The sequence below is a fragment of the Passer montanus genome, unplaced genomic scaffold, assembly GCF_014805655.1.
Source record: "Passer montanus isolate IOZ18808 unplaced genomic scaffold, ASM1480565v1 scaffold73, whole genome shotgun sequence".
NCBI classification, from domain to species: Eukaryota; Metazoa; Chordata; class Aves; order Passeriformes; family Passeridae; genus Passer; species Passer montanus.
Window position 1 is genome coordinate 483,065 of NW_024372481.1, and position 27,114 is coordinate 510,178.

Sequence of the window (27,114 nt, forward strand, 5' to 3'; positions counted from 1 at the left end):
TTTGCGTGCCACAAGAAGTTTTTCACCTCCAACAAGCACTAATGATTGACAAAACAACCCTGATGTCGCAGTAAGATCCTGTGGAATGAGAAGCTGGAGATGCACAGACCCTTCCAAAATGTCCTGAGAGCTCACTGAGCAGCACAGCACACAATGGCTCCCTCCCAACTCCCACAGCTCCACTGCTTGCAACAGGGTTCTGGGCTACTACTGAACAATAATGTGGCAAATTGAAATAAAACAAAACCAAATCCAAAAAAACACAACACCACGTACAAAACAAAACATATGGCTCATGGTAATGACTGGGAAACCCACTGAGGATTAATGAATTTTGCAAATTAGCAAAGAAGGAGCAACCAGGATTAAAGAGAAACAATCAACAACACTGAGATGCAAAACACTCTCTGTTCATTTATTTAGCAAAGTGTAGTTCTGCCTGCACTGAAAGCACCTGATAGCTTACCAAAGAAGACAGAGTAATATATTTTGTAAAAGTAATTAAGCCTTTGAAATACGAGAGCTCAGTACATCACTCAGCTGCTGCCGAGGAGAGGGATTTGACTCCCAAGTTGTTTGTGCTGTCAACAAGAGCGATCAGGCTCCCAGATTACTCCTGGGAGGAGGAGTGAGATTCTAGGAGTGCAGCAGGGCTTGGCTGCAAACCCACACCCCACTGCACAGGAGCCTCCCCTCGAAGGGAAATGGTAAATATTAAACAGCATCATTCAGAACACGCAGCAGGTAAAAGATGTTCCTGGGAAAACTCTGGGAAGCCCCAGCCCAGCGTGTGCACTGCCTTCAGCCTCCCAGGGACAGACCCTCAGGGCAGGCAGGCTGCACCCCTGGCCTGCCAGTGAGGTTTGAGGATACCAAAAACCCCCATTGGACTCACTCCATCTTAAGAGACGAGTTTTAAACACGGAGTTCTTAACTCAGCAAAGAGGCCTCTTGCAGGATTATTAAGAACTGTGATTTGTGTCACTGTACACATCAGTGCAAAGACACAAGCAGCTACGAAGCCCACAGAAACACTTGCACTTGCAGACACTGACTAATAACAAAATCAGCCTTCTTTAAGACAGTGCAATGGCAAGGCTGCTCAGCACGCTCACTGAGCTGGAACTCAGACTTCAACATGCTTTTCCTCCAAATACTTATTAAATGACAAGAACTAAAGTTTTTGTAAGCACTTTGGTGCTTAAGTGACACCAGTTTTATTTCCAGAAGCCTAGTTTTTATTTGAAGATAACAGAACAAACACTCCAGAGTCAGCTTTGAAAACATCCCTCAGACACTTCACATTGCACGTGCATTCTTTCTTAATTTAAACTCTGCATGCATAGGTCACTACAACTAAAAAGCTTTTCACTGCCATAGCTACTGTCTCAGCACTGAAGAGACAATATTGCAATCAAGCTTATGCTGAAGATTCTACAAGACAGTTACCCCCTGCCCAACCCTTTTATTAAACATTGTCTCAAAACACTAAATAAGCATAAGTATTTTTATCCAGACTGAAGAGAAAGAAATACACAATCTTAGCATTTCTTCTTTCCAAAAGGGAAGGCTTTGAGGTCTGGAGTTACTCTGCTTCAGCAGGAGCCTCCCAGGGTATTATTAAAAACTCCCCAAACTTCTGTGCTAAAAAAATGAGCCAGGCAGCAGTGTGCCAGTGCTGTGATCTGCAGATCAGGAGGCAGGACCTGCATGCACAGAACACTCAAGCAGTTAGGGAGTTGTAAGCAATACAGATCATGGCTTTTTCTGCTTGTAAAGCAACCAAACTGCTTTGGGGACTTCTTGTTTGTTTTGATCAATGCATATTTATTCTGCACTTGTCACCCAGATCCTGCAGCACATATGGTAGTCACCAAGTCCCCTCTAATACCTTGGCTTAGCACTGTGTGAATTAAAGACAACAGTTTCAGCTTTAAAACTAAACTTCTAGTTTCATGTAGACACACCCCCCAGCACACTCACACTGTACACATTACAAAAATTAATAAGCATATTAAAAACGTGCTTCTCTATTCCCAGCAAGGAACAGCAGGTGTGCTTTGCTAATTATGTCAGCTCCTAACCTGCTATTATTTACCAGTGTCAGGGAACTTAAGATGTAACAAAAAAAACCAAAACAAAACAAAAACCAAAAACAAAAAACGATCCCAGAATCTACGTATAGAAGTTTGAAATATTAGTGAAGCCATCACATTTGCTCATCCAAACAAGTTTATTTTAGTAACTTTTGGCTCCTGAAAAATCAACAGAAAGGAACATCCACGCTCTGGGACTGTCACAGAACATTTACCCCGAACCTGACAGAACACATTCTCCACGTTGTCAAAAGTCAATAGTGGAGGAAAACGCGTTCTGAATTAACACCCTGCGAGCCCCAACCACGTAAAGACGCGCACAGACCCGCGACCCGAACACTACAGCTTTGTTTGAAAGTGAAACCAAGCAGGCTACAAATAATGCTCTATCCCCAGCGCCCAGGGAGGTGCCAGACCCAAACAAGAAGTATAAACGGAGGAGAAGGACGGCTGAGTTTTGAAGTTTTACATTTTATTATCGGTAGCATTATTTATAGCGTGACACTTCTATATATAAATCTGCGATCTGCGTTTCTTTTTACATCTAGAAAGCGTATCAAGTTTGGGCAGCGAACCCTTGGGTTTCCATTTATTTGCAAAAGTTTGGTAAACACCGGATATTTACACGAGCGGAGCAGCTGGGTACACACACACACACAACAAATAAATGCATGCGGACGCGGACAACACGCGAAACGCGCACTTTCCAGCCCATCATCCGCTGCCTGCTCAGACCTTTTTCCAGCTCCCGAGCCAGCGGCGGGGCTGGGGAAATGGCCGGAGCGGGCGGGCGCTGGCCCAGGGCTGGGGCCGCCCCGGGCTCCGCTCCGCGCCCGAACGACCGCGGAGCCCGGGACCGCGCACGGCCGGCACGGGGCTGGAGGCTGCCTAGTCCCCCCCACCTTCCTCCGCGCTTTTTTTAAATTTTTTTTTTTCCTCCTCCTCTTCCCTCCCTGTTTTTTTTTCTTCCCCTCTTTCTTTTTTTCGTTGTTTTCAAGAGCGCCTGAAGCCCTCCTTTTCTTCGCCCCTAATTTTCCCCTTCAAAAGATGGCGGGCAGAGAGAGCGATCGAGGGAAAGCGAGCGAGAGAGGGGGAAGAAGAAGAAAAACCAAAAAAAAAAAAAAAAGAGAAGAGAAAGAAAAGAAAGCAAGCCCGTCCTGCGTTGGGGCGCGGGGCTCGGCGGGGCCGCGGCTGCGGCCGGGGCGTCTTCGGGCGCTCGGCGAGAAGGGGAGGGGGAGCAGAAGATGGAGAAGAAGCGGCAGAAGAAGAAGAAGAAGAAAAGGGTGGGCAGGAGCGGCGGGGCCGGGAGGAAATCAATGGCCAGGCTGCAGCCAGCCCCGCCGCGCTTTGTTACAATTGTGGCGGCGCACAAAGGCTGCGGGGCCGCGGGGAGCGACGCGGGGCTCTCGCAACAAGAAGGAGCAGAAGAGAGGAGGAGAAAAAAAAAATTAAAAAAAAAAAATCAGCATTGGCCTTTCCCAAGTGGGTTTTGCTTTCCTCCCCCTTCTTCCCCGGCCCCCCTCCCTCCAGAAACCATGGCCCAGTGCTAGCAATGCACACCCAAGCATCTAACAAATAAAGGGAAAGATTAAATAGATTACTTTGCCCCGGCAGCTCCAGCAACGTTTGCCTTACAGTCCCTCCAGTTGCTCTTCTTTTTATCCTCGGCAAGGCAGTATAATAGATGCGCTACAGCGCCCGAGCGCTCATGCGCCGGGCCGCAAGGCCATGTGGGCACCGTAGTCCCGGCCCGGGCCGGGCGAGAAGCGGCGGCCGCAGCCCGCACTACAAGTCCCAGAAGCCGGCGGGTCCCCCCCGGCCCCCCGCGCCCTCCCCGGAGCGGCGGGCAGGGGACGGCGGCGGCAGGGGTGATGCCCCGGTCAGCGGCGGCGGGGCCGCCCAACGCGGTGTGCCCCGCGGGGGAAGCGGCCGGCGGGGCCGGGCGCGGGGCACCCGCGGCACGGAGCCGCGCCGAGCTGGCGGCGGGCGGGTGTCCCCCGGGCAGACATGGCCGGGGAAAATCCCGGCTTCCCCCGGCCGCCCGCGTCGCGCCTCCCGAGGTACGAGCGGAGGCTGAAAAGTGCGCCTGGAAACGCGCGTGGGAGCCACGCGTGAGATGGAAATCACAACTGTTTTCGCCCCCCCCCCCCTTTTTTTTGTTGTGTTGTTTTGTTTGTATTTTTTTTTTAATCGCGGTTTGCATTGGGTAATGCGCTCTCGCAGGTATTACGCAACAACTAATACGAGCTGCAATAAAAATAGCCCGCCGCCGATGCACGCTGGAGTAGCGAGCGGCCAAAAAAAATCCATCAAGAAAACCACAGCCCGATGTAGTTTGCACTGGTTGGTGTGTTTCATAACACTGTCAACTGCTGAAAACAACAGAAATTAATCTAACGTATACAATAAAAACAATGTGAATTTCACCAGCACACCACCATAAAAGCATCAACAAACATCAGCGCTGTTAAAAACACTTCCAAGTAACACACAAGCACAGCCCATGTCCTAAAGCAAATCCACAACTGCAAACAGAAGTTAAAACAAAAAAATTGTTATAAGCCAAAATATGATTGAATTGCTGCAGAAAAAAAAATATATAATAGAGCTGTTGGAAAATAAATGAGGGGAACATTTGAGTGCCAATATGGAATAAGGCAGAGTGAGGGGATTTCTCTGTGGACACGTGTGCCAGCAGAGGCTGCCACGCTGCTGCTTCAGACAGCCACATGCTGATGCCAATTAATAAGTCAGTTTATTGTAACCATAAGGTGAAGGCAGTTTTACTAAAAGACCTTATTTCCAGAAGATTAGCTTTAGAAAAACACGACCAATGGGACTGAAGTTTCTCCAGAGGTATGATATAATCAGAAAGATTGTACAGGCTTAAGAGAATTCTATTTAGCCAGGCTTGCAGCTGCCTCAGGATGGAACCAATATTGTGCACATGCCTTAGCCAAACTTCCCCAAAAAAGGGCTTTTTGGCACTCAACTTCAAGGCTTGTGCAAATTCAGGAACCAGAGACTTGCTCACAACTCCACCACTGTTGCATATATTTGCTAAAGCAGCATTTGGTGTCTCTGCACCAACACCCAAACCCCACTCCAGGTCAGTGTGGGGGACCTGGGCTTCCTTCCTGCCAGCTGACCCTTTTGACTTGACCAGCAGGTACCCCAAAGTCACCTTTCCACCCAGAGTACGTGGTCTCTGCAGGAGCACAAAGCATAAAAGCTGTAAGAAAAAAATACATTCTTGGTCTACTTAAGGAGAACCACCTTCATGAGCTATGGTTCACAAGCCTGATTGCCAAAAAGAGAGGAAATCCCTTTGAAACACCACCTGAACTCTGCTCTGCCCACAAGTGTCCTGAAGTGCAGATACCTGGGAGCAGGGGAAGGACTTTGAGCACTTTTTACCATTGTTCTGCTCTAAGCCCATTTTCAAGGCAGTCTAAAAGACCACAAGTGTATGAAAGCATTGAGAGCTGAAGGGAGCCAGGGCAGTTCTTTTGACTGCACTGTCCTGCTCCAGGATGTCCCTGATCCCACATGGATAACCAGAGCAGGAATTCCTGAATGCCATAACATACACAGACACCAAATCATGAGCATGACCAAAGAGCCCCTAAATGAAAACTGCTGCAGCTCGAGGCATGGGGGCTGGGAAAAGTTGGCAGCTGAAGCTTTCCAAGGGAGGGGGCAGGGAGAAATGGGCTGAGTATTCATTATGAACACTTGGAAAAATGGACTCCATGCACTCTAAAGACTCCTTTTCAGCGAAACCATAATCTGAAAGCTTGGGTTTTAAAAGTATTTATATTTCAGTTTAAGACAAACTCCTGCAACAAAAGAAGTGTTGGCTGCAATGTGAGACTTGGCAGAGCCACAAGGAACTGAACAGGGGTCTCCTCATGCAAAGTGTTCAGCAACCCCAGCAACAGACACAGAGCAGAGAGAAATTGGGGAGTGCAGGCAGAAAGGCAGAGGCAAGAGAAGCCAGAGAGCAGAAACTCTGTGAGAGCATTAAACTCTCCAAGCTAGCAGGGCACTCACCTCACAGTGAATGTGCACAAGTTCAATATTGGAGTTTGAGCCTCACTGCAAATCCACTGTCAGGAGCACAATGATGAAGGGTGCATCAAAAAATTAAATCATGCATCCTTTCGGGTTGCATGAAAACTGCAACCCAAAAGGAGTCTCCAGTTACACCTTATCTGCCTTATCTCACCCAGGGTGGGTGTACGAGAGTTTCATCCCAAATTGTCATGTTCATTATGCAGCAGGCTGAGCAGGCAAAACAATTCACGTGGGAAACTGTCCCCAGAGATTTCACCACTATCAGCTTTCAACCTGGAACACAGCAGTCACTCACACACCTACCTGTAGGCCTGCAGACTTGTGCTTGAAGAACCCTGCTGCATCCTCCAAGGGATTAGGAAAGCAAACATATTTTGGGATCCCTAAAGCCTTCTTTATGCAAGGCAGTGAGTTTAGATAATGGTTTAGCCAAACAGGCACAGGCTGACTCAGTTTGAATAAGCCCCTTAGGAGGTACAGTGAAATCAAATCAGAACAATTTAAGCTCAAGTTACCAAAGCCAAAGTAAAAGCACTTCAGCCGAGGAAGAGTTGTAATCTTTAAATTAAATTCTGATTTTGTCACACAGTTTCATGCACAAGATGTAACAGGCTGCCTCTTCTGAGGCACCTTAACACCAGCTTCTCCATAAAACAGAAACCTACAGCAGCAGCTCTTAATTTTCCCTGCTCCCCAAGCTCAGAGGAGCATCCTAGATTCACCCAAAGCTTCTCAATTGGCCTCTGTGGTCTTTTATGCTGCACCTCCAGTTACCCAATTAGTGTCTTATTAATGAACATCTGCCATGTATTTATTCCTGGCTGTTACAGTACTTTTAACCTGTAATGCCCAGTGGTACCTACATCCATCTCAGAAGCTTTGTGCACAGGTTTCAACAAGAAAAATGTTATTTGTGCAAAACCAGAGTGGTTTTCAGGGCTGCTAAATACTGCCACTGCTCTGGAGTGTTGAGTGTTTTCAAACCAAGAGGGGATGGAAGCAGAAGAGGAAATACTCTGTGGGACAGATGAGTTCTGGGAGGATGGTGCCTTGTGTGGCTGCACCCAACAGTATTTAGCAGGAATCAGGGACTGCTGGGAACACCAATTTTTCTGATCTTTGCCATAGGTACTTCCTGCAAGCTTCTGATTTTCACCTGTGCCTGTTCCACTATCAAAACCACAGATTCCCACTGCAAGGGGAGATTACATGACTCAGATCACTCCAGTGTCAGGCAGAAGGGTGTTGAACACAAGGGGATAAATGCTCTTATTACAACAGAGAGTCATCTTTTCCAATGATCATCTTCAGTGTAGTGGCAGGATTTCCTCGATTGAGTAAGTGTTATTCAGTAAGTTAAGGATGACAGGATTAGGGCAGAGGTTTGAAACAATAATTGCAGTTTGTTCTTCTGTAGTACCTTTCATCTGTGGAATTCACAACAATGCAATAATCCTCCTAACAGCTTTTGTAAGTAAGGAAATATTATGACTCCTGTTTTTCAGCTGAGGAAGCTGAGAGGGAATATGATGATGCAGAGAACCATGGGCAGAGGCAGAATTGGGACTCAGCTCTTCTGACTCATTCTTTGTAGTGCTGAGAGCCTGGACACACCAGTTGGTGAGGCCACCCTGGCTTCTCACTCCCAGGAATGTCAGTGCCTGCAGGGCTGTTGGATCTTCAGTGTTCCCTCTTCATCTGGAGAGGGGTGAGCAGAGCCCCCAGACTGGGAAGCCAAGAGCCAGGATGTCTACAAGCCCCAAAAGCACAGGAATGTGCTGTTTGAAGGGAAGACAGGAAAGAACTGAGCAACCTAAGACCTAAAGGATCTTGTATATGTTTATCTGCAAAGAAAAGTTTTGATTGTGATTTGAATGTGATCTGGAGTCAGCCAATATCCAGTGGAGGGTCCAGAGGAGATTTAAATAAAGTTCTTCCAGATTGGAAGTTCTCAATCCAGTGAAGCAGTGATGAAGTGTTTCCACTGCAATGGACAGCCCACATGGAGACAGCCATGGAGAGCCCACAAAATCTTCTGTCTGACTGTGATGTGTCTTACCAGGAGGCAGCAAAAAGCTTTATTTGGAGGAGCTGGAAACTGAAAGAGCAGAAAGAAAGAGGCAGAACAAAGGCCTAAACTGTTATGAGAGAGAAGAAAAGGACATGAGCACAGAATGTGGGAATGGAAAAGAAACTGCCCAGCCAACATTGCTGCATAACTTTGGCCATAGTTAAAAATTTTCTTTTGGAAATTACCTGCATCTGAATGGTTTTGTTGGACATTCAGGGTGATGTGAAGACCCAGCACCTGCTGTGAACACAGTGTTTGCACAGGTAAGCAAGGCTGTGAATATGTGTGTGTTACTGAGCTGGCAGTTTAAACCAACAGACACTGGAACACGCCAGACTTCAGCTGACCAGAGCCCTAAAGGATTCCTCTGTGTTTCCTTACTTTTCCTCCTGCTCCCTCACAAAGACTGGAGAGAATGGCAGAGAGATCCTCTAACAGTAACACCTTCAAACACCTTGATCTGTAAATGACAGTGAGTAATAAATAGATTTCACTAAAACTATTTCAGAGGTGTGAGTGAATTGTATTGAACTGGCCGCTCAGTGTGGCTGCAGCCAAAGAACAAAGCTCCTGATTCACACGAGTGCTGAGAACCTGCTGCTCCAGTTGAAGTGGCTGGGAGAGGCAGGCTGTCATCACGTCTGGCAGTCAGAGCGGGTGTGACTCAGGCTGGGCTCTCAAATCAGCAGCCTCTGTGCATTAACTTGGCATTGAGGGGAGTTTGTGCTGAATCAATAGCACATTGCAGGGCTCCAACCCTGTGGGAAGTCTGACCTGCTCTTCAAAATCATGTTTCTTACCAGGTCTTTACTAACAAGGGTTTGATACATGCAGTGTTCAATGATCTTACACTGAAATGAGTTCTTCAACTTCTTCCAGGCCCCTCATGCCTGGATTAAGTGTTTGTACACATCCCTCCCAGGGCAGGAAGATTCCAATCCTACCTGCTCTCCACTGGGCTAAGATTTCCTAGCTTTAAATGAACAAATGTTGGCAATGATGCAAGCAAGACTTAGAGTGTAGTGGGGGAGGTAGAAATATCATCCTGGAAAAGGTTCAGTGTTTGTTTTTAAATCCCAGAAGAAACATATGAATGTGATGTATCTGGGATTTAGGGGGAAAAAAAAACAGAACAGCATGTTAGGAACCACCCAGAAACAGCTCTGTGTCAGGGATCAGCTGCTCTTTAGAAGCCTAAAAGATGCAGCAGGTCTCTCCTGAGTTCTTCCTCCCTGTTTCTGGAGCAGAATGTAACACACAGCGAGTCTGTTCTGCACTTCCTCTGTCTGCTGAGGGGCCCAAGCAAATAAAAATGTGAGCTGAGATTGCTAATTGTGCCAAAACATAAACATGGGCTCACACAGCTTGTGAGCTCCGTGTGTGATTACTCACCACTACAAATGTAAGCACGAACTGGTTTGCAGCAGGCAGGTCTAAAGATCAGGTCCAGGCTGTAGGGAAGTTCCTGGGAGCTTTTCCACAAACAATAACGTCCTTTGGATCAGCTCTGCAGCTCAGGGTTAGCTCTGGCCTCGGTGTAACCTGGGACAAAATCACACATTGGTCACAGCAGGAGCCACGGCCTCAGCTGCTGACACCCTGGAAAGCACCCAAAGGGACCCCAGTAACACTGGGAGCAGCCACTTCCTTCCCATCTGAGCCATCTTCCTCTCCCTTTCATCACCATGGGAAGCTGATTTCCCACAAAAACCTCGGACAGGTGTCTTTTCCAGTGCACTTGGCACATCCCCAAATTCAGGCTGTTTGGAAGCAAGGGGAATGAAAGATTTGGTGAGGGAGAAGCCTGCCAAGCCCCAGGCTTTTCCAGAGTTTGGACAGATGTCACATCCTGCTGATCCCAGCTGTGGAAGCCTGGCCAGGGGAGCAAGAAAGACCCACACAGATGATTCATAACCATCAAGTGAAATTTAACCCAGATTTCTGTCTGTGCAGAGCCCTGGGGATGTTCTGCAGTCCCAAAGAAATGCCCCTGCTTGTGCTGTTTCTGAAAGTTCCATGCTATCAAAAACCCAGCCTGGCATGGAATCAGGCACTTGGCCAAATGGTGTTTATCATACTTTAAACTAGTTTAAAAAAAACCATCCAGGACACTTGGAGCCTAAGGGGTTGTTTAGGATTACACTTAATTTGTAGTCAAGGCTACATTTTTCAGGTTCCAGAGAGGTATTATTCACAGCAGATAAGGATTTTTATACATACACATATATGTTTTCTACACACTTACATTTATATGTATTTTCTACATATACAGAAAAATATCAGGCAAAAATTCCCAAAGCAGACACTGAGAGGCAAAATACAAACTTATCTCCCACATGAAAAACAAAAAACACCCTGCCACAAGGAAGGTCTATAAATAGCATTATACTGCTGATTTGCATTCTCCCATTTTATTTCATATTGTTTAAAAGACTGAAAACATTAAGCCAAAACCATCTGTAAGAATCAGCACCAGGGGTTTTACTGCATTTGTTCCCTAATATTGTTCGGGTGACTGTGCAGCTCTTCTGTGTTTTACCTCCCTGAGTTTAGAGGGCAGGGCTAATTCTCCAGATTTCTGCTGCAGGATTCCAGGCTGGAGGAGAAGGGCCTTGGCTTCACTACACCACAGTTTTTTTTTTCATCTTTTCCTTTCTCAACTGCCACTAGCATTTTTGGAAGCCAAATATCTTCCTGTGTTAAAGGGCCAGTGAATGACACACGTCTCCTTTGCTTCCCTCTTAACTGAAAGCAGACTGCAACGTGTGGGTTCAGAAATAACCCCCTGCTCTCCAGAGAAGTGCTTCAACACATGTTTAACTCCATCTGGGCTGTTCGGCCTTAATAAATTAAACACTTTTCTGAGTCAGGGCATTTTGTGTGGCAATATGCTGAGAAAACCACCTTGCCTCAGATACCCTCTTGGTGTTAAAACAGCTCAAACATCAGCATTTGGAGTCACAGAATAATTTGGTTTGGGAAAGACTTTCGCGATTGTTGAGTCCAGCCTTTGATTGATAATTACTTTGTCAATTAAATCATGGCAATGAGTGCCACATCATCACTTCTTGAACACCCCCGGGGATGTGGACTCCCCCATCTCCCTGGGCAGCCCCAATGTTTAATGTTTCCCCCTGATCCAACGTTTAACACCACTTTTCACGAATAAATTCCCACTGATGTCCAGCCCGAACCTCCCCTGGCACAGCTTGAGGGTGACTCCCCACTCCCTGCCGGGGAGAAGAGCCGGACCCCCACCTCACAGACATGCTTATGGATATTACAGCCATTATAAAGCCATTATTATAGCCATTCCTGCCGTGTGGATGGGCCTGCCCTTCCCACAGCCGCTTTTATCGCTGTACATCCAACGGGGCCGGCTGCGGTCGCACCCCAACGACACCTAACCCCCTCCAGGCCAGCTCAACGGCCCCCGGGCGCCGGGAGCAGCGCCGAGCCCGCCCGCTCCCGGTGTGTGCCAGCCCGCTCCCCACACGGGAACGTCACACCGGCAAGGATGCGGCCCGCACGGGCAGGGCGCGCCCCTCAGCGAGCGGGGAGCGGCAGCGGGCGCTGGGAGGGAGGGAAAGCAACGAAGGGAGGGAAAAGAGGGAAGGGAGGGAAAAGAATGAGGGGAGGGAAAAGAATGAAGGGAGGGAAGGGGCGGGGATGGGCTCCGCCCGAGCGCGCACTCGCGCCGCTCTTTTGGCTCTCGGGCCGCGCCGTAGCGCTCCCGGGAGAGAGCGGCATTGTGCGGCCTCCGGCCCGCTCCGCGCAGGCGCCGGCCCGCATTCCCCGCCTGGCGGACCCGGACCCGCCGCCGCCACGCCGCGGAGGAGGCGGCGGCCGCCCCCCTTTTCCCCGTCCCCATCCCCCGGTAAGTCACCGAGAGAAAGAGCGAGAGGGGCGAGGCGGCGGCTTCTCCTCCTCCTCCTTCTCCTCCTTTCCCGTCTGCTCCCGCACCGCCCGGGGCTCTCCCGCACCGCCGTTGCCCGCGCGCGCCGCCGCCGCCCCTCAGGCGAGGGAAGGGCCGTGGGGACCCCTCAGTCGCCCCCTCCCCACATCGGGGTCTCCTCTCACTCCCTACCCCCATTCCAGAGCGAGGGAAGGGCCGTGGGGACCCCTCAGTCACTCCCCACATTCGGGGTCTCCCCCAGCGCTCCCAGGGTGAGGGAAGGGCCGTGGGGACCCCTCAGTCCCTCCCCACATTCGGGGTCTTCCCCAGCGCCCCTAGAGCGAGGGAAGAGCCATGGGGACCCCTCAGTCGCCCCCTCCCCACATCGGGGTCTCCTCCCAGCCGCCCCCACATTCCAGAGCGAGGGAAGAGCCGTGGGGACCCCTCAGTCGCCCCCTTCCCACATTCGGGGTCTCCCCCAGCCATCCCCCCATTCCAGAGCGAGGGAAGGGCCATGGGGACCCCTCAGTCGCCCCCTCCCCACATTCGGGGTCTCCTCCAGCGCTCCCAGGGTGAGGGAAGGGCCGTGGGGACCCCTTAGTCACCCCCTCCCCACATCGGGGTCTCCTCCCAGCCGCCCCCACATTCCAGAGCGAGGGAAGAGCCGTGGGGACCCCTCAGTCGCCCCCTTCCCACATTCGGGGTCTCCCCCAGCCATCCCCCCATTCCAGAGCGAGGGAAGGGCCATGGGGACCCCTCAGTCACTCCCCACATTCGGGGTCTTCCCCATCACCCCCAGAGTGAGGGAAGGGCTGTGGGGACCCCTCAGCTCACCCCATCCCCACATCGGGGTCTCCCCTCAGCCGCTCCCACATTTCAGAGCGAAGGAAGGGCTGTGGGGACCCCTCAGTCGCCCCCTCCCCACATTCCAGAGCGAGGGAAGGGCCGTTCGGGGCCGGGGGGTTTCGGGCGGTGTTGTCGGTACCGCGGGGGATGCGCTGGGAGCCCCCCGGGCGTGGGGCCCGGCAGCGATGCTGCGGTGGTTTGGCAGAGCTGCGGGCTCGCCCGAGTCGCCAGATGAGTTCCAGATGAAAAGGAATCGGGGTCTGGCGTTAGGAAAGTTTAATTTCTTCTTGTGGCCCTCAGGTTGGCCGGGGAGCGTCCCTGAGTGGAGATAGTCAGGATGCAGTCCTGTGCCATGTGCTCTGGGATGACCCTGCTGGAGCACCGGAGCCGCTGTGCTCCCTGCCAGGCTGGGATTCTGGGATCTCCCCACACCCAGCACAGCCGGCAGGCAACTGGTAGCGCCCTGCTCTGCACCCTCTCGGGAAGGAGATGCTTGGAATGCCTCTGGATCCTGGGTGCAAACGCTCTCATTCTGAATGTGCTGCCAGCAGCAAAAGGAGCTGCGATGTGGCAAATGCACTTAGCAGGCGAATCCTGACAGTGTGAGCCGGGGGTGATTCTGTTCCCGAGCTGAAATGTGGCTGAGCTGCAGTGGAGATTTGTTCCCTCTGCAGCATCAGCCCCGATTACGGAATCCTGGCACTGCACTCCAGCAGGTCTTGTTACAAAAAGAGAGTCTGGAGAGGCTGATCCAAGGCTGCTGCCAGTCAGGGGGAAGGCTTGGGTGGAGAAGGGGATGGTTTGATGCTCAGACCTTTCAGCAGGGAAATATGATACTAAAATATTTTCATTCTGAGGTGAAAGGAGTCTAGTCAGGTCATAAGCTTTGCAAGTGCCAGTTATTTTTTGTTTTCATTATCATCTTGTATTCTCTGCTTTAATACATTAAAATAGAAATGCCTTGGACTGTTCCTTCAATCTTCCATGCAAGCTACTGTACTTACCCTGTGCTAAGTACTTGTTACAAGTGCTTTGGGGTCTGTGATGTGAAGACCCTGCCACACCTCAAAGCTATTGTGCTGTTCTTCTGTTTGGAAAAAGCTTTCCAAGGAGTGATCAAAGCTGTGGCTTGAGTTCTTGGTCTTGCACATAAGTAGGTCTGAAGGCCTAAAATGCTGCTGTGTTGCTCAACAGATAATAAATAGGGGTTTTCATACTGGTTTCTGGCAACCTGCACTTTGACCAATCTCACTCTTGTGCATGCTGAGAATCTTTTTGACAGCTAATGAGAATATTTTGTTTTTCTTCCAGGTTTTCCTTTCAGCGTGGTTCTCCTCTCGGTGGCAAGAGCTGCCTTTTGAAGCAGCACATTCATTCTCCCCTTCAAGCACCCATAAGTCTCATTTGCCAGCTCCAGAACCATGGCAACAGAAGAAAAGAAGCCAGATGCAGAATCCACCAAAACACAATCTACTCCTTCCTCCTCGACCAATCAGAGCAAGGTGTGTGTGGGGCCCCAAAAAATACCCCTGTAAACACACCTGGAGCTACCTGAACACTCAGCAGCCAGACCAGAATCAGGGATTTGAATTTTCCTGTAAATTAAGATCTGTTCCATGTGGCTGCTTCTGCTGTTGTCTCGTGCTGAGGATTTTATGGGAAAAGTGGATGGAGTGCAGCTCTGCTGTAGTGCTGAGTGTTCTTTTGTTGGTTTTGGGGAAGTTCTCACTAGTGAAGCACTTCTTGTCATTTTGATCATGACAAAAGCTGTTTGCTTGTATCCTTGGAATGCCTGGAGGTGGCTGGAGGGTTGGTGAATCTCTAGTTGTGGAGTGGGCAAACAGTTATTCAGGTTCTCTGAAGCCTGGAGATGCTCAAAGGAAGTGTTATTGTCTAACCATGAAACCTTTTCAAAAGGTAAAAGTGGGATTTTAGAGGCAGGGAGGAATTGGCCTGTGGTTTAATTCATGATCAGGGTGAAGATGCAAACACTTGAAAGCACTGCACAGATCAGTGTCAAGAGTGCCACTTGGAAGTGCCAGGCACTTTGTGGTTGGGCTGTTGGATTATTCTCTCCTGTTGGTTACTGGCTTGGATGGAATTTACCTCAGGTGTTGTGCTTGGAACAGTGAGGCCCCAGTCTGAAAGGGTGTTTGGTTTATTTGGTAGTTTTTTGAATTTGGAGGGGAATGGGAATGTAAATGTGATTTGTTGCTGGAATCTGTTGTGGTGAACATCCACATGGTCCATTCCCCTGTGCTGATCAGAGCTGGCCACTGAGATACTGAATTTGTTTGTTATTTAACTCATTCATACTTGTTTTTCTTGCAGCCTGCCCCAGTAAAGCCAAACTATGCTCTCAAGTTCACGTTAGCAGGACACACAAAGGCAGTGTCATCAGTCAAGTTTAGTCCTAATGGAGAGTGGCTTGCCAGCTCCTGTAAGTACTGCTTGCTTTTGTCTCATTTCAAACACAAATGTGGGCCTTGAAGAAGGGCTTGTCTGCAGCCTCCATCAGGGACAGGAGGGATGCCATGTCATGACATGGTTTTTCTTGAAAGAGTGATACCAAAGCTGTCACTCTTTGAGATAATTTGACTGAAGTTCTGTTACTTTGAGCACTGGGTCTTGCATTGCCAAGAGAGCTGCTCAGCTTTCCTGTCTGAGCAAATGGGCAAAAACCAGCACAGGATTCTTTCCTGTGCAGAAGAAACCCTTGTGCCTTTCTGTATCACTAGAAGTGAACATTTAAAATAAACTTTGTGCACAGTATCTGCAGGCAGAAATTTCCTGTGGGAAATAAGGAAGATGCTGCAGAGTTGGATGCACATGCTCTGTCCTGTGTGCCTTGGTGCTTGGCAGTCAGAGCTTTGATTGCCCCAGTGAAGTGCAGAATTGTTATAAACGTGTTTCACTGCTTGCTCTCTTAAGTGAACAAGTCTCCTTTCTGTCAGCTTCGGTATTTCCTGAGGGTTTCTTTGGTGTTCAGCACTGCTTGACAGCTTTGCCTTGAAAATGTGCTTCTGTCACTGTCAGTGATCCAGAGAGAATCCATGTGTAAGGAAAGGGCAGCTGGAAATGTTGAATATGACACTGAGGGTCACTGGAGCATCTTCCAGACATGGGAATGGCTTGGGGCTTTGACTTAACTGCAAACAACCTCAATAAAACCAGTGCACTGGGCCATGTAAATCATTCTTACAGTGTCCCCATCAGAGTCCACCTCCTCTTTTCCCTGAACGTGTTTTCCAAACTCTATATCTGGCAAATAGCAACTTTTTGCTCTGGCTTGTTTTGCAAGTTACCATGGATAATATGTTTGGGTTTCTGCAGGCATCCATTCAGTCCAGCTTGTGGTGTAATTATTGTTCTTTTTGGGGCACAAGCCTTTCAAGCATTCCCATGAACCAGCACTACTTTTACCACTGGCAATCTAAAACAGAAGTAGAAACCCAAGTTGTCAAGAGAGAAACTAAAGCTGCTGGAGTCTCTCTGCATTCCAGGCAGCTTATGTAAGCTCAGCTGCTGCAGAGTGCTGTGTAGGAAGCTGTTCTTCACCAGTTCAATCTCACCTTCTTCCCTGAGGTCTGCCTGGGGAGGGAGAAGTGCCCAGAGACAGAATTAACTTATTTCCTTTCACCTGGAAGGGACAACTGTGCTACTGCTGCTAATTAACCTCTGAACTGCATGTTCTTTCCCAGCTGCTGACAAACTCATTAAAATTTGGGGAGCGTATGATGGCAAGTTTGAAAAAACAATATCTGGTCATAAGCTGGTAAGTATGAGGTGATTACTGTGGGAATTTACCTGGGAAGAATTTTGTTTTCTTTTCCTCATTCAGAAATTTCCATTCTTGGTTAGTTCTACCTGTGTAGAAGGTTTGTTCTTCAGTCTTTACTTTGTAGTTTTTTTGTTTATATAGTCCTGGAATTGCTGGATTAATATTGGGGCAGGCTGGGGATGTGGCTGGAGTGCAGGCTGCATTCCCAGTGCCCAGCCTGAACTGTGTCCCTGAACTGCAGGAGAACCCACCTCAGACACAGGGCAGAGCATTCCTGGGTGAAAATCCCTGTGAATTCTGACACTGTGTCCTGTTCCATCTTTCCTTTGTATAAGGAACAAAACACTTGCCTTTTAAGGAGATTGAATTTTCCTTGTGGGTTTGCCTACATAAACACAACACTTACTCATTCTGCAAAGTTCTTAAGAAAACACAAAACTTCCAAGCCCTTTGGTTTTTCTTTTTTTAAAAAAAGTTTTTACATGCTGAAGTTTCATGAGCAAAAATGAAGATTTATCAAAAGAAAAACCACTGGAATCTTCTCCAGCCTCTGGGGACTTGGACTGTAAAGAGCAGCCATTTGTCATGAAGAAAAGCCATTTACTCAGATTAATTTATGAGCATTCTGTTTAGGAATTCCAACAAAGGGTTTTGGTGGCCACAGTGAGAACTGTGTGAACAAGCTACTGATGTTCTCAGAGTATGTGGCCCAGCTTAAAATTAACTTGTGCCAGAGGAGCTCTTAACCAGCAAAATCACTGAATTCCTGGCTCTTGGGGCTGAATTTTCATTCAAGCTTCAGCTGGGAATGTAATCTGCAGTCTGTGTTTTCCACTTTTCTGTGTGCCTGAACAAACAGGGCTGAGAAGAGAATTGTTTTCCTTTGTTTTAGGGGATCTCTGATGTTGCTTGGTCATCAGATTCCAACCTCCTTGTCTCTGCCTCTGATGACAAAACTCTCAAAATATGGGATGTAAGCTCGGTAAGGACAGGAATTATAATTTATTTACCTTCATTTTTCTCCAGCATTGGCTTCTTCACTTGTTTTCCTGCTTGTAACAAGCTGGTGGATGGGCTGTGAGGATGAATGGATTGTGCTGTCTGCTCTTGGAAGGAGTGGGATGCTTGTGGATACCATGTCGAGCCTGTTGTGCTGTGAGAGAGCACTAAAGCCTGCTGATGGAGATAGACCCACAGCAAAAAGCCTCTCAAATGAAACCTTTTTGTAACTTCTTATCTCTGCTTTTCCCCCCCATTCTCTCATGACAGAGAGAACTGGATAATTTTGTTTTGATTAGGATTATTAAATGGTTTGGATCCTCCTGAGCTGCGTAGAGAGTTTACACCTCATCTGCAATCATTATGATTGTTTTACATATTTTTCTTTCCTGTTTTGTTGCAGCTGGCCCTCTGCCCATCTAAATCTGGGGTTAGAGATGGTTTCTTTCTGTGCTGCACAGTGATTAACCTTAATGTGCTCTCTCTGGGTGCTTTTATGGTTCTGGGTGATGCTGTGTATTTAACTCTGCTGAATTTTATTTCAGGGTAAGTGCTTAAAGACATTGAAAGGGCACAGTAACTACGTTTTCTGCTGCAATTTCAACCCTCAGTCAAACCTCATCGTTTCTGGCTCAGTGAGTGGTTTTTAATTTTTTTTCCTTTGTGGGAAGCACACTCTGTCACTTGTCACTAAAGGGACAGACAGGTTCTTTAGGGATCCTTGGCAGAATGATGATGGTGTTAAATCATAGTTACAATTACAGCTTTATTTTCTTAACAGATTATTATGATTAGTGTAGCACACTAATTTATGATTAGAATGGCACAGGATTTCTGCAGGCAGGATTGATATAGTACAATTTATAAGTAGTGAATACAGAATTTATGGTACAACTTAAGGTTTCTAATCACCTGGATTCTGACTTACCTAAAGGATGACTTCTAATCACCTCTCCCTCTGCAGATTGGGTCAGATCATGGTTTGAAAGAATATTAAATAAAAGAATATGAATCACACAGCCCATTTTAATTGTGTTTTCCCCTACAAACACAGCTTGTAGTCAGGTGAGCTGTGCATTGCCCCTGCTGTATTTACTTGGGGAAAAGCCCTTAATCCATCCTCAGTGTCCTAGATGGACACAGGGAATTCAGGGAGGTGTTCCCAGGCTGTTGGTTGTGTCCTGGGCTGAGATTCATGCTGTACCTGAGTGCCTCAGTGAGGGGCCTGACTGATCCCCTGGTGCCTCTCTTGCCTCTCCAGTTTGACGAAAGCGTCAGGATATGGGATGTGAAAACAGGGAAGTGCCTCAAGACGTTGCCTGCTCACTCTGACCCAGTTTCAGCTGTAAGTCCCTCCTGATCAGTGAAAATCACAAAAATGCTTGTTTTGTTAGCAGAGCTCCTCTCCTGCCCTGTGCAGGGTGAGTTTGTGCTGTTACCAAGCCCTTACACAGCATCCAGGCTGGGCTGTGGTTGTGGCCAGTGCTCAGTGGGAATGGAATGAGTGCTGTTTTCTCTCAGATCAGTGTGGATTTTGGTCCTGGCTGTAAATGTGAGTGGTGCAGAGGTGTGCCAGGCATGCCTGAGTGTCATTCTGGGACACTGATTTGTGGCACTTGATGCTCAGAGAACAATCTGTATTTCTCTGCTTTTGTGTTGTTCCAAGTCATTACTGAAGGTGTTCCACAGAACATTCCTGTTTTAAATCTCATTAAGTCATTTTGTAGGAGAAATGAGCTTGGAATACAGCAATATCCATTGGAATTAAGGAAAACCAGAAGGTGTTCAACTCTTAATGTCATTGAAATGAAAAACACTGAAAAAAATTTGAGCCTCACATGTATTGAGCTGTGACTGTTCTAACAGGGTTGTTCTGCCATTTGTAAAAGATATTTCACACTTACAAATGTCTTTTAATAGTAATAATCCTGAATAATTGTTTTTAGATATAAATAGCAGAAAATTCATCTTCAAACATAGGAGTGGCTACATAAGTGGTTCTACTCCATGTCCTTAAAATAATCAGGATCTACCTGCATGTTTTATTCTGCTGATGTGTTCCATGTCAGAAATGGAAAATAAGGAGCTTAAACATTTGATCTTTATGAACACCAGTAAAGTTATTAGTTTTAATAATTAGTATTAATAATATTACAGGTGCATTTTAATCGTGATGGATCCCTGATAGTGTCAAGTAGCTATGATGGACTCTGGTAAGTTGTCTGCATCACTCTTTGAACCTTTTGCATTTTAAAAATACTTTAAAAAAACAAAACCTTTTATTTATAATGCTAAAATTGTAATGAAACATTTCAAGCCCAATAATAATTATTTGTGTGTGTTTTTAACAGTCGTATCTGGGATACAGCATCAGGCCAGTGCTTGAAAACACTGATTGGTAAGTAGAAATATTTCGTGTCTGGGCTGTATTTTTCACCCAGATTTTCTGTGTTTCAGTGAAACTATTAAAACCAAATGAATGTCAAAAGAAACCCTCTGTCAGTGAGACAACACAGCTGTGCACTTTGTAACCCTGCTTTTGATTTTGCTGTAGATGATGATAACCCTCCTGTGTCTTTTGTGAAGTTCTCTCCAAATGGCAAATACATATTAGCTGCAACTTTGGACAAGTAAGTATTAAAAAAAAAAAAGGAGAATAACACTCAGATTTGAAATTTGGAATATCTGATGATGCTTAATTTGCTTTTTGCCATAGTAAAATGCTAATACATGACTTCATATGTAGTGTTTTCTATGGAGGAGAATATGAATGGCATGGCAGTAAAATTGGTATTTTGGGGTTAACTAACCCTGCATTCCAAAGCCAGGCTAAAATGATCGTTGTAGACTTTTGGAACTCTGCATGGAGAAACATTTTTCAGCTGCTAGGAACTTTTCAGATAAAAAAAAATCCAAGAACTAAAATCTTTGTTTCTGTTTTCCAGCACTCTTAAACTTTGGGACTACAGCAAAGGAAAGGTAATTCTTTCTAATTATATAGGCTTAACTAAGCTTTTAGGAAAATTGGATTTTACATGTGAGTTTTAAACAGTACCTCTTTAGTGGAGAGGATAGACTTCTAGCAGTGCCTGTTGCAACAGGACAAAGGGTAATGGTTTTAAACTAAAAGAGGATTCAGGTTAGAAAGTTTCCTGTGAGGGTGGGGAGGCCCTGGCAGCTGAGGCTGCCCCTGGATCCCTGGAGGTTTCCAAGGCCAGCTTGGAGGGGCTTGGAGCACCCTGGGATGGTGGAAGGTGTCCCTGCTCATGTCAGACTTCTAAAGGTCCCTTCAAACTCAAACTATTCTGTGATTCTGGTTAAAAATGTCTTTGAAAATAAAAAAAGAAAAAAAAAAGAAAATACTTGCCTTCTGCATACCCCGAGACATTAAGTACAGTAATATTCCTGCATTTTTCTCTTAATGAACAATAAATTGCCTTTGATCTCTTTCACTGTGACAAATTTAGGGCTTTGGTTTGGGTTTTGGAGCAGAGCTGCACTCTGCACCCTCTAGATCACCCTTTTTGGCAGGGTGAGAATCACAGGCTGATGTGTTTAGTCTTTTTTTCCCAGAGAGTTTGTCCTTGACTGAGAAAACTCTTCCAGCTGCATTAATGTCCTGTGGCTCTTCCCTTCCAGTGCCTGAAGACCTACACAGGACACAAAAATGAGAAGTACTGCATATTTGCCAATTTCTCTGTCACTGGTGGAAAGGTTGGTGTTCTGATTATTTCTTGTTACCTTTGTGCAGTTTTTACTGCTCCTCTCTGTAGATAAAATAGGATTTTGGGGCTGAAAACCTCCTTTGGTGGGTGCTGGTTTCTGTGTCTCTAGGTGGGCTCACTGTCAGGTTTCCTGACTTTTCCTCCTCCTCCCTTTCCCATGACAGCAATGAAATGTTTACTGAGAAGTAGCACTTGGATATGGATCAGAAAGATTGAGATAACTTTGTTTTTTCTCTGCTCTTCCAGTGGATTGTGTCTGGTTCAGAAGACAACCTGGTTTATATCTGGAACCTTCAGACAAAAGAGATTGTACAGAAACTACAAGGACACACAGGTGAGAGAGAGGATTCTGGTTTTATTGGTAAAACATCCCTCATATCAGCAATGCTGAGCCTGAGCATTTTCTCTCTGATATTGATTTTTACTCTCAGACCCTTAAATTCTAGACTGGCTGAAGCTTAATTGAGTCTTGGGAGTTTTCCTCCTTTTTATGAAGAGTTTTTATGGGCGTTGAAAATGTTTTCTGTTTGACTGTGAGAACTTTGACATCAGCTTGCAAAGGAGATTTGCTTGAGCACAGAACTGGTCAGGATATTTAAATATATAACATTAATCATAACATTAATGACTGTGAATGGTCTGTTAGCACCTTCCAGAGCTGCAGCTCCCAAGGATAAGGATTGATGTGGGCTGGAAATGCCTGTGCATGTGCCTGCTCCTGAACCATGAGATGTCACCTGCTGGGTACCTCAGTCTGCATCCTGTAAAAGAGCAGAGTTGAAGTGAAATCTCAGCATGCTCAGTCCTTTGCTTTGGGCTGGATCCCAGTGATTTTTGGGCTGGATCCCAGTGATTTTTGGGCTGGATCCCAGTGATTTTTGGGCTGGATCCCAGTGATTTTTGGGCTGGATCCCACTGATTTGGAGTGTAAGGAAGCCAGTGGCAGCAGATTTTCATTTTCAGGTCTGGAGATGAGGTGTTCCCTACGAACTGCCCAGGTTGTTGGAAATACCCTCCTGAAAAAAACCTGACCTGGGTTTTGATTCAGCTGTGTCTGACATGATCTGATAGAATTAAGAACTGGAATCTAAAAAGTTCTCATCTTTTGAAACCTGTCAAACACTTTCCTACTGGCCTCAATTCTTTCCTGCTTGTATTTCCTTTCACAGAGGAGCAGCAGTTGTGAGATATTTACAAATAACACATTTAATTCTGCTACGAGGAAATAATAACTTGGCTTAGTAAAACACAGTTGTTAAATTTCAGAAATGCCTGCTATGAGCCAGATTGAAATAATTCCATTTTTCTATCTTTTCTTTTTGCTCAGATGTTGTCATCTCCACAGCTTGTCACCCAACAGAAAACATCATCGCATCAGCGGCGCTAGAAAACGACAAAACAATTAAACTGTGGAAGAGTGACTGTTAAACGTTCCAGGATTGCTTTAGAGACTGTCAGGAGAAAAAAAAAAGAAATGTTTTTAAAAAAATTATTAAAAAATAAAAACACCCATAAATCCAGTTTGGCAGGAAACCTGAAGAATATTTGATAAAGCGGTTTCTGTTAGTCTTGGCCCAAAGAAAACATCTTAGCTCTGCTAGAGCTGGGCAACGTGGTGGAAAAAAAAAAGAAAAAAAAAAAAGATGCAGTGTCTCCTTTTCTTGCCTGATGTTTTGGCAGACAAATGGATGATTCTGATGTCGGGTCAGAAGTCTTGGACACCCCAAAGATACTGTATTTTCTGATGGCATTGCTTCTGGGCACTGTTGCTGCTTAAGGAAGAGCTGCCAGGCTACTTTGTACCAGTAAGTTAAGTCACAGGCCTAGAGATGTGTGGAATTTTTTTAAAATATGTCTAATTTTTTTTTTTTTTTTAATTTTTTAAGTTTGGTTGTTTTTTTTTTCCAGAATGTAGTTTTTAGTCTCTTGGGAAATTTCTGTATTGTTTTAAATAGGAGTACTGCATCTTTAAGGGTGCTTAATTTTAAAACACTCAGCTCAAACTTTGTGACCAAATAAAACCATGCAGTTCCAGATTTCCCTCTTCCTGCCCCTGACTTGACTCCTGTGGTGGAATCTCTTACCTTCTGTATAGTTGCTTACCTCTTGTTATGTGTGTTTAATAGATGCTGTACTAGAGCAAAGTTACAGTTCTTCTGTTAACCATTAAAATGAATCCTGCTTGTAGTTGTTCTCAGCATATTTTAATTTTTTTTATTTTTATTTTGCCTCTTCTGGTTCTAAAGCCAACTCACAGAACACTGTAAAGTTATTTCAATGTAAAAAGAAAGAAACCCAGACTTTTTGTATCTTGGCAATCCATGGTATGAAGCTGTATTGCAAATGGCATGACTCTGTATCTATCTCAGCATTGGTATTTCTTTCCCTTTTTGTCATATCCATGTGGTATTTACACATCCAGAAAAATACCATGTGCCATAATAAAAAGGTGGGATTTTATGTGTATGTTTGTGGTTAAGAGTGTGCTCATGTGAAGTGTCTGTGCCCAGGGAAGCTTCTCTTAAAAAAACATTTTTGAGGGGAGATGTTTTCTGTAGAAACTCCAGTGAGGGAGGATGAGGAGCAGCAGTGTGGAGAGAAGATGAACAAACACAAGAGCAAATTGATTTAATGAAGGGAAAAGGATTGAGCTGAGGGTGCCCTCAGCAGAGAGAGCATTGCTACAACTCACAGAGAGTTTGAGCCAAGGAAAAATATTCCTGCTGCCCTCTCCTTGCAGGATGGGCAGGGAGCCAGGATTTACCTTGGGTGGATAAGAAATGCATGGATCCACAAGTTTCACTGCACCCAAAGGGTTCTGCTACAAAGGGAGGTTTTTCTCCTGGTGAAGCAAAACCTTTTTTTTTTGTATTTACCTCATGTGCTTGGTAATAACAAAATCAATTCCAGTCCAGACCTGTGGAGTGCTGCTCTGGGGCTGCCTTGCTTTGAAACCCTTGGACAAAAAGCTGCAAGACATGAGGCGTAGGTTTTCTTTTTAAAATATAAAAATAGAATTCATGTTGAGCTGCTAAAATGGCTATTAATAATATCACTGCCTTTGGAGGTTTTTCATTACCCCCAGGAAGGGACACTGTGTCTAGACTTGCTGTCACTGCTAAAATGATCAGCTCGTGATTTTTTTTCAGCCTTATTCCTGAAGGCCAGAAACTCTTCAATGCAAGGTGTGGCTGTGCTGCTTTACAGCATGGAGGAGGTGGAATTTTACTCCAGCAAAGCATTTTAACGTTGATTCAGAAATATTTCCTGTCACAGAGCTTCTCATGTCCCTGTGAGTGGCTTTGCTTGCCCAGCTGTGCTGCCTCACACAGCTGGGGAGGAGGGAGATGAATTTTCTGCTGTCACCAGGGAATCTCTTGAACAGGGATAAAAAAGCCCCTAATGTAAAGGATCTGCTGTAAAGCTGCTCTTCATAAAGACTGTATTTAAATCCTTAATATCCCACCTGGGATTAATGCTGGGGCCCGTTGGCGTGAGCTCTGCTTACCTCTAATTCTGTGCAGCCTGGCATGGCTGTGGTGGCTGGAGAGCCAGGATTAGCTCGAGCACAGCTCTGGGAACGAGGATTGTGCTGGCTGGAGCAGGGGAGGTGTAATTTTATTTTAGCTACGAGCTGAGAATGCCTGGGCTGAGTTACTGCTGTGGCCCTGGGGTGCACCGGCGACTTTTAAGCTGAGGGACAAACCGAGCTGGGGGACTAAAAAAGCGGCTGCTGCGCTTTCTTTAGGGTCTCACGGAAAGAAAACAAGAGGGAAAAACAGAAAAAAACATGGTTAGATGCCACGAAGTAGGTGGCAGTGCCTTAACCGTATGTGTGTTGTATAGGCCACTAGGGCCCCTTCCATCCTTATCAAGGGGAGTGCTAACCTTCTCTCCTTTCATACAACACAGAGCTGGAAACGCACCCGACACTATTTAAACCTCCAATAGGCTTCACCTATGCAAGATAGAGTGAGCCAGCCCTTCTATCCTTTCTCCCTCAGTTTGACACCTCTTTCTAGCTCCTATTAAAAATATTTTACTCTACGTTACAGATTTGCCCGAAAACCCCTAAAAATCGCGGTAAAATCGCTAAAACGCTCGTTTCCCACCATGCTTTTAATATATTCATCACGTCCAGCCAATCAGCGTGCAGAAGGCGGAGCTTCTTCCCCGGCCCCTTGTGGTTTCGCTTTGGCCTCGCTGGTGGAGGCGGGCGCGCCCGGGGTTCGCGGGTTCGAGTCCGGCCCCCGGCGGGGCGGTGCCGCGGGGATGAGCTCAGCGCGGGGTGTGCGGCGGGGCCGCGTAACCTGCGCAGGGTTTGGGCTTTCCTGCCGGGTATCCCTCGAGTTTTAGCTTTCTCTCCGGTATCCTTCGGGTTTGAACCTTCCCGCCGGGTATCCTTCGGGTTTGAGTTTTCCCGCTGGATATCCCGGAGGTTTGGGCTTTCCTGCCGGGTATCCCGCGAGTTTGAGCCTTCCCACCGGGCATCCCGCGGGTTTGGGTTTTCCCGCCGGGTATCCTTCGGGTTTGAACCTTCCAGCCGGGTATCTCGCGGGTTTGAGTTTTCCCGCTGGATATCCCTTGGATTTTAACCTTCCAGCCGGGTATCCCTCGAGTTTTAGCTTTCTCTCCGGGTATCCTTTGTGTTTGAGCCTTTCAGCCGGATATCCCGCAGGTTTGGGCTTTCCCACCGGGTATCCCGCAGCTTTGAGCGGCACCGCGGGACGTGCTGGCGGCATCTCCCGCAGCCGGAGCAGCGGTGCAGGAGGGACAGCCCATTCCCGAAGCGGTCCCGGAGCTCGTCCATCGCTCCGAGTTCCCTCAGCGCTAATGACGGCTCCCCCAGCATCCGCTGCAGGTGCCACCGATGCCGCTTAGGGCATCGCTCCGACCCCCGCGACCCTGCCAGCCCTTCCCGCTGCGTTCCCGGTGGAAGGAGCAGCGGAGGAGCCGCTTTTCCGGCTGAGGCTGCGGATCCAGGTGCAGCGCCCAGGGGTTTGCACAGCCCCGGCCCCGCCAGATGTGCACAGCTGCTGCATCGCAGACTCGCAGAACGGCTTGGGGTGGAAGGCACCTTCCAGCTCACCCCATTCCGACCCCCCGACAAGGGCAGGAACACTTTCCACTCTCCCAGTTTGCTCCAAGCCTGGCCTTGGATGCTTCCAGGGATGCTGCATCCCTGCCACAGAGCCCAGGCTGCTCCTGCTGCCCCTTCCAGATAACTGATGAGTTTATTAGGGGATTAAAGTTAGTTTCCCCTCCTTATTGAATGCTCTGATTTATGCATGCGTTTAAATCAATCCCATTTCCTGCCTTTTATCCCTTGTCCCCCAGGCTTTCAGGCTTTACTGTGTCAGACATTTGTTACAATCACATTGTTTTGAGACACCGTGGGTGGTTTAAGGGATTTAAATCCATGAGCTGCATTTCTTGGGCACTTCTCCCAGGTGCCAACTGCCCCTCCCGAGCTGTAGATGCCCCTCCTGGGATGAGTTTGTGCTGTCTCCTGGTAAAATATGAACCAGCCTCGCTGCTAATGAAGATGCTGGAGGTTAAACCCGAGCCTGCCTGGCTGGGAGCTGTGTCTGGCACAGGAGGTGCCTGCTGGGCTGGGGTGCCCC

At 47.1% G+C, this 27,114-nt stretch overlaps 2 protein-coding genes and 1 non-coding gene across 4 annotated transcripts in view; 1 reads left to right on the top strand and 2 right to left on the bottom strand.

Moving 5' to 3' along the window:
• The window catches only part of BRD3 (bromodomain containing 3), a 36,704-nt gene extending 32,775 nt beyond the window's left edge, over positions 1-3,929 (bottom strand). For both annotated transcript variants that reach the window (XM_039730520.1, XM_039730521.1), the window contains exon 1: positions 3,698-3,929. The gene's annotated coding sequence lies outside the window, so the exon portion shown is untranslated. The remainder of the gene's footprint in view (positions 1-3,697) is intronic.
• Positions 3,930-12,103: 8,174 nt separating this feature from the next.
• WDR5 (WD repeat domain 5) lies at positions 12,104-23,956 on the top strand. Its single transcript, XM_039730783.1, has 14 exons — positions 12,104-12,123; positions 14,299-14,487; positions 15,317-15,425; positions 16,687-16,760; positions 17,659-17,748; positions 18,311-18,400; positions 19,027-19,110; positions 19,923-19,978; positions 20,117-20,163; positions 20,320-20,395; positions 20,711-20,744; positions 21,405-21,479; positions 21,737-21,824; positions 22,818-23,956. Exons 2-14 carry the CDS (start codon positions 14,407-14,409, stop codon positions 22,916-22,918), a joined length of 1,005 nt encoding a protein of 334 aa, XP_039586717.1. The 5' UTR covers positions 12,104-12,123; positions 14,299-14,406; the 3' UTR covers positions 22,919-23,956.
• A 1,316-nt stretch (positions 23,957-25,272) lies between these two features.
• On the bottom strand, positions 25,273-25,400 carry LOC120512475. The gene has a single exon (XR_005630021.1). It is a non-coding gene; the product is annotated as a U6atac minor spliceosomal RNA (small nuclear RNA).
• Between the last annotated feature and the right edge of the window lie 1,714 nt (positions 25,401-27,114).

Coding starts and splice junctions, on each gene's coding strand:
- WDR5 (XM_039730783.1), top strand. CDS start 14,407: ATGGCAACAGAAGAAAAGAAGCCAGATGCAGAATCCACCAAAACACAA. Junction 20,164..20,319: donor GTGCTTGAAAACACTGATTG/GTAAGTAGAAAT, acceptor ATTTTGCTGTAG/ATGATGATAACCCTCCTGTG. Junction 21,480..21,736: donor TCTCTGTCACTGGTGGAAAG/GTTGGTGTTCTG, acceptor CTGCTCTTCCAG/TGGATTGTGTCTGGTTCAGA.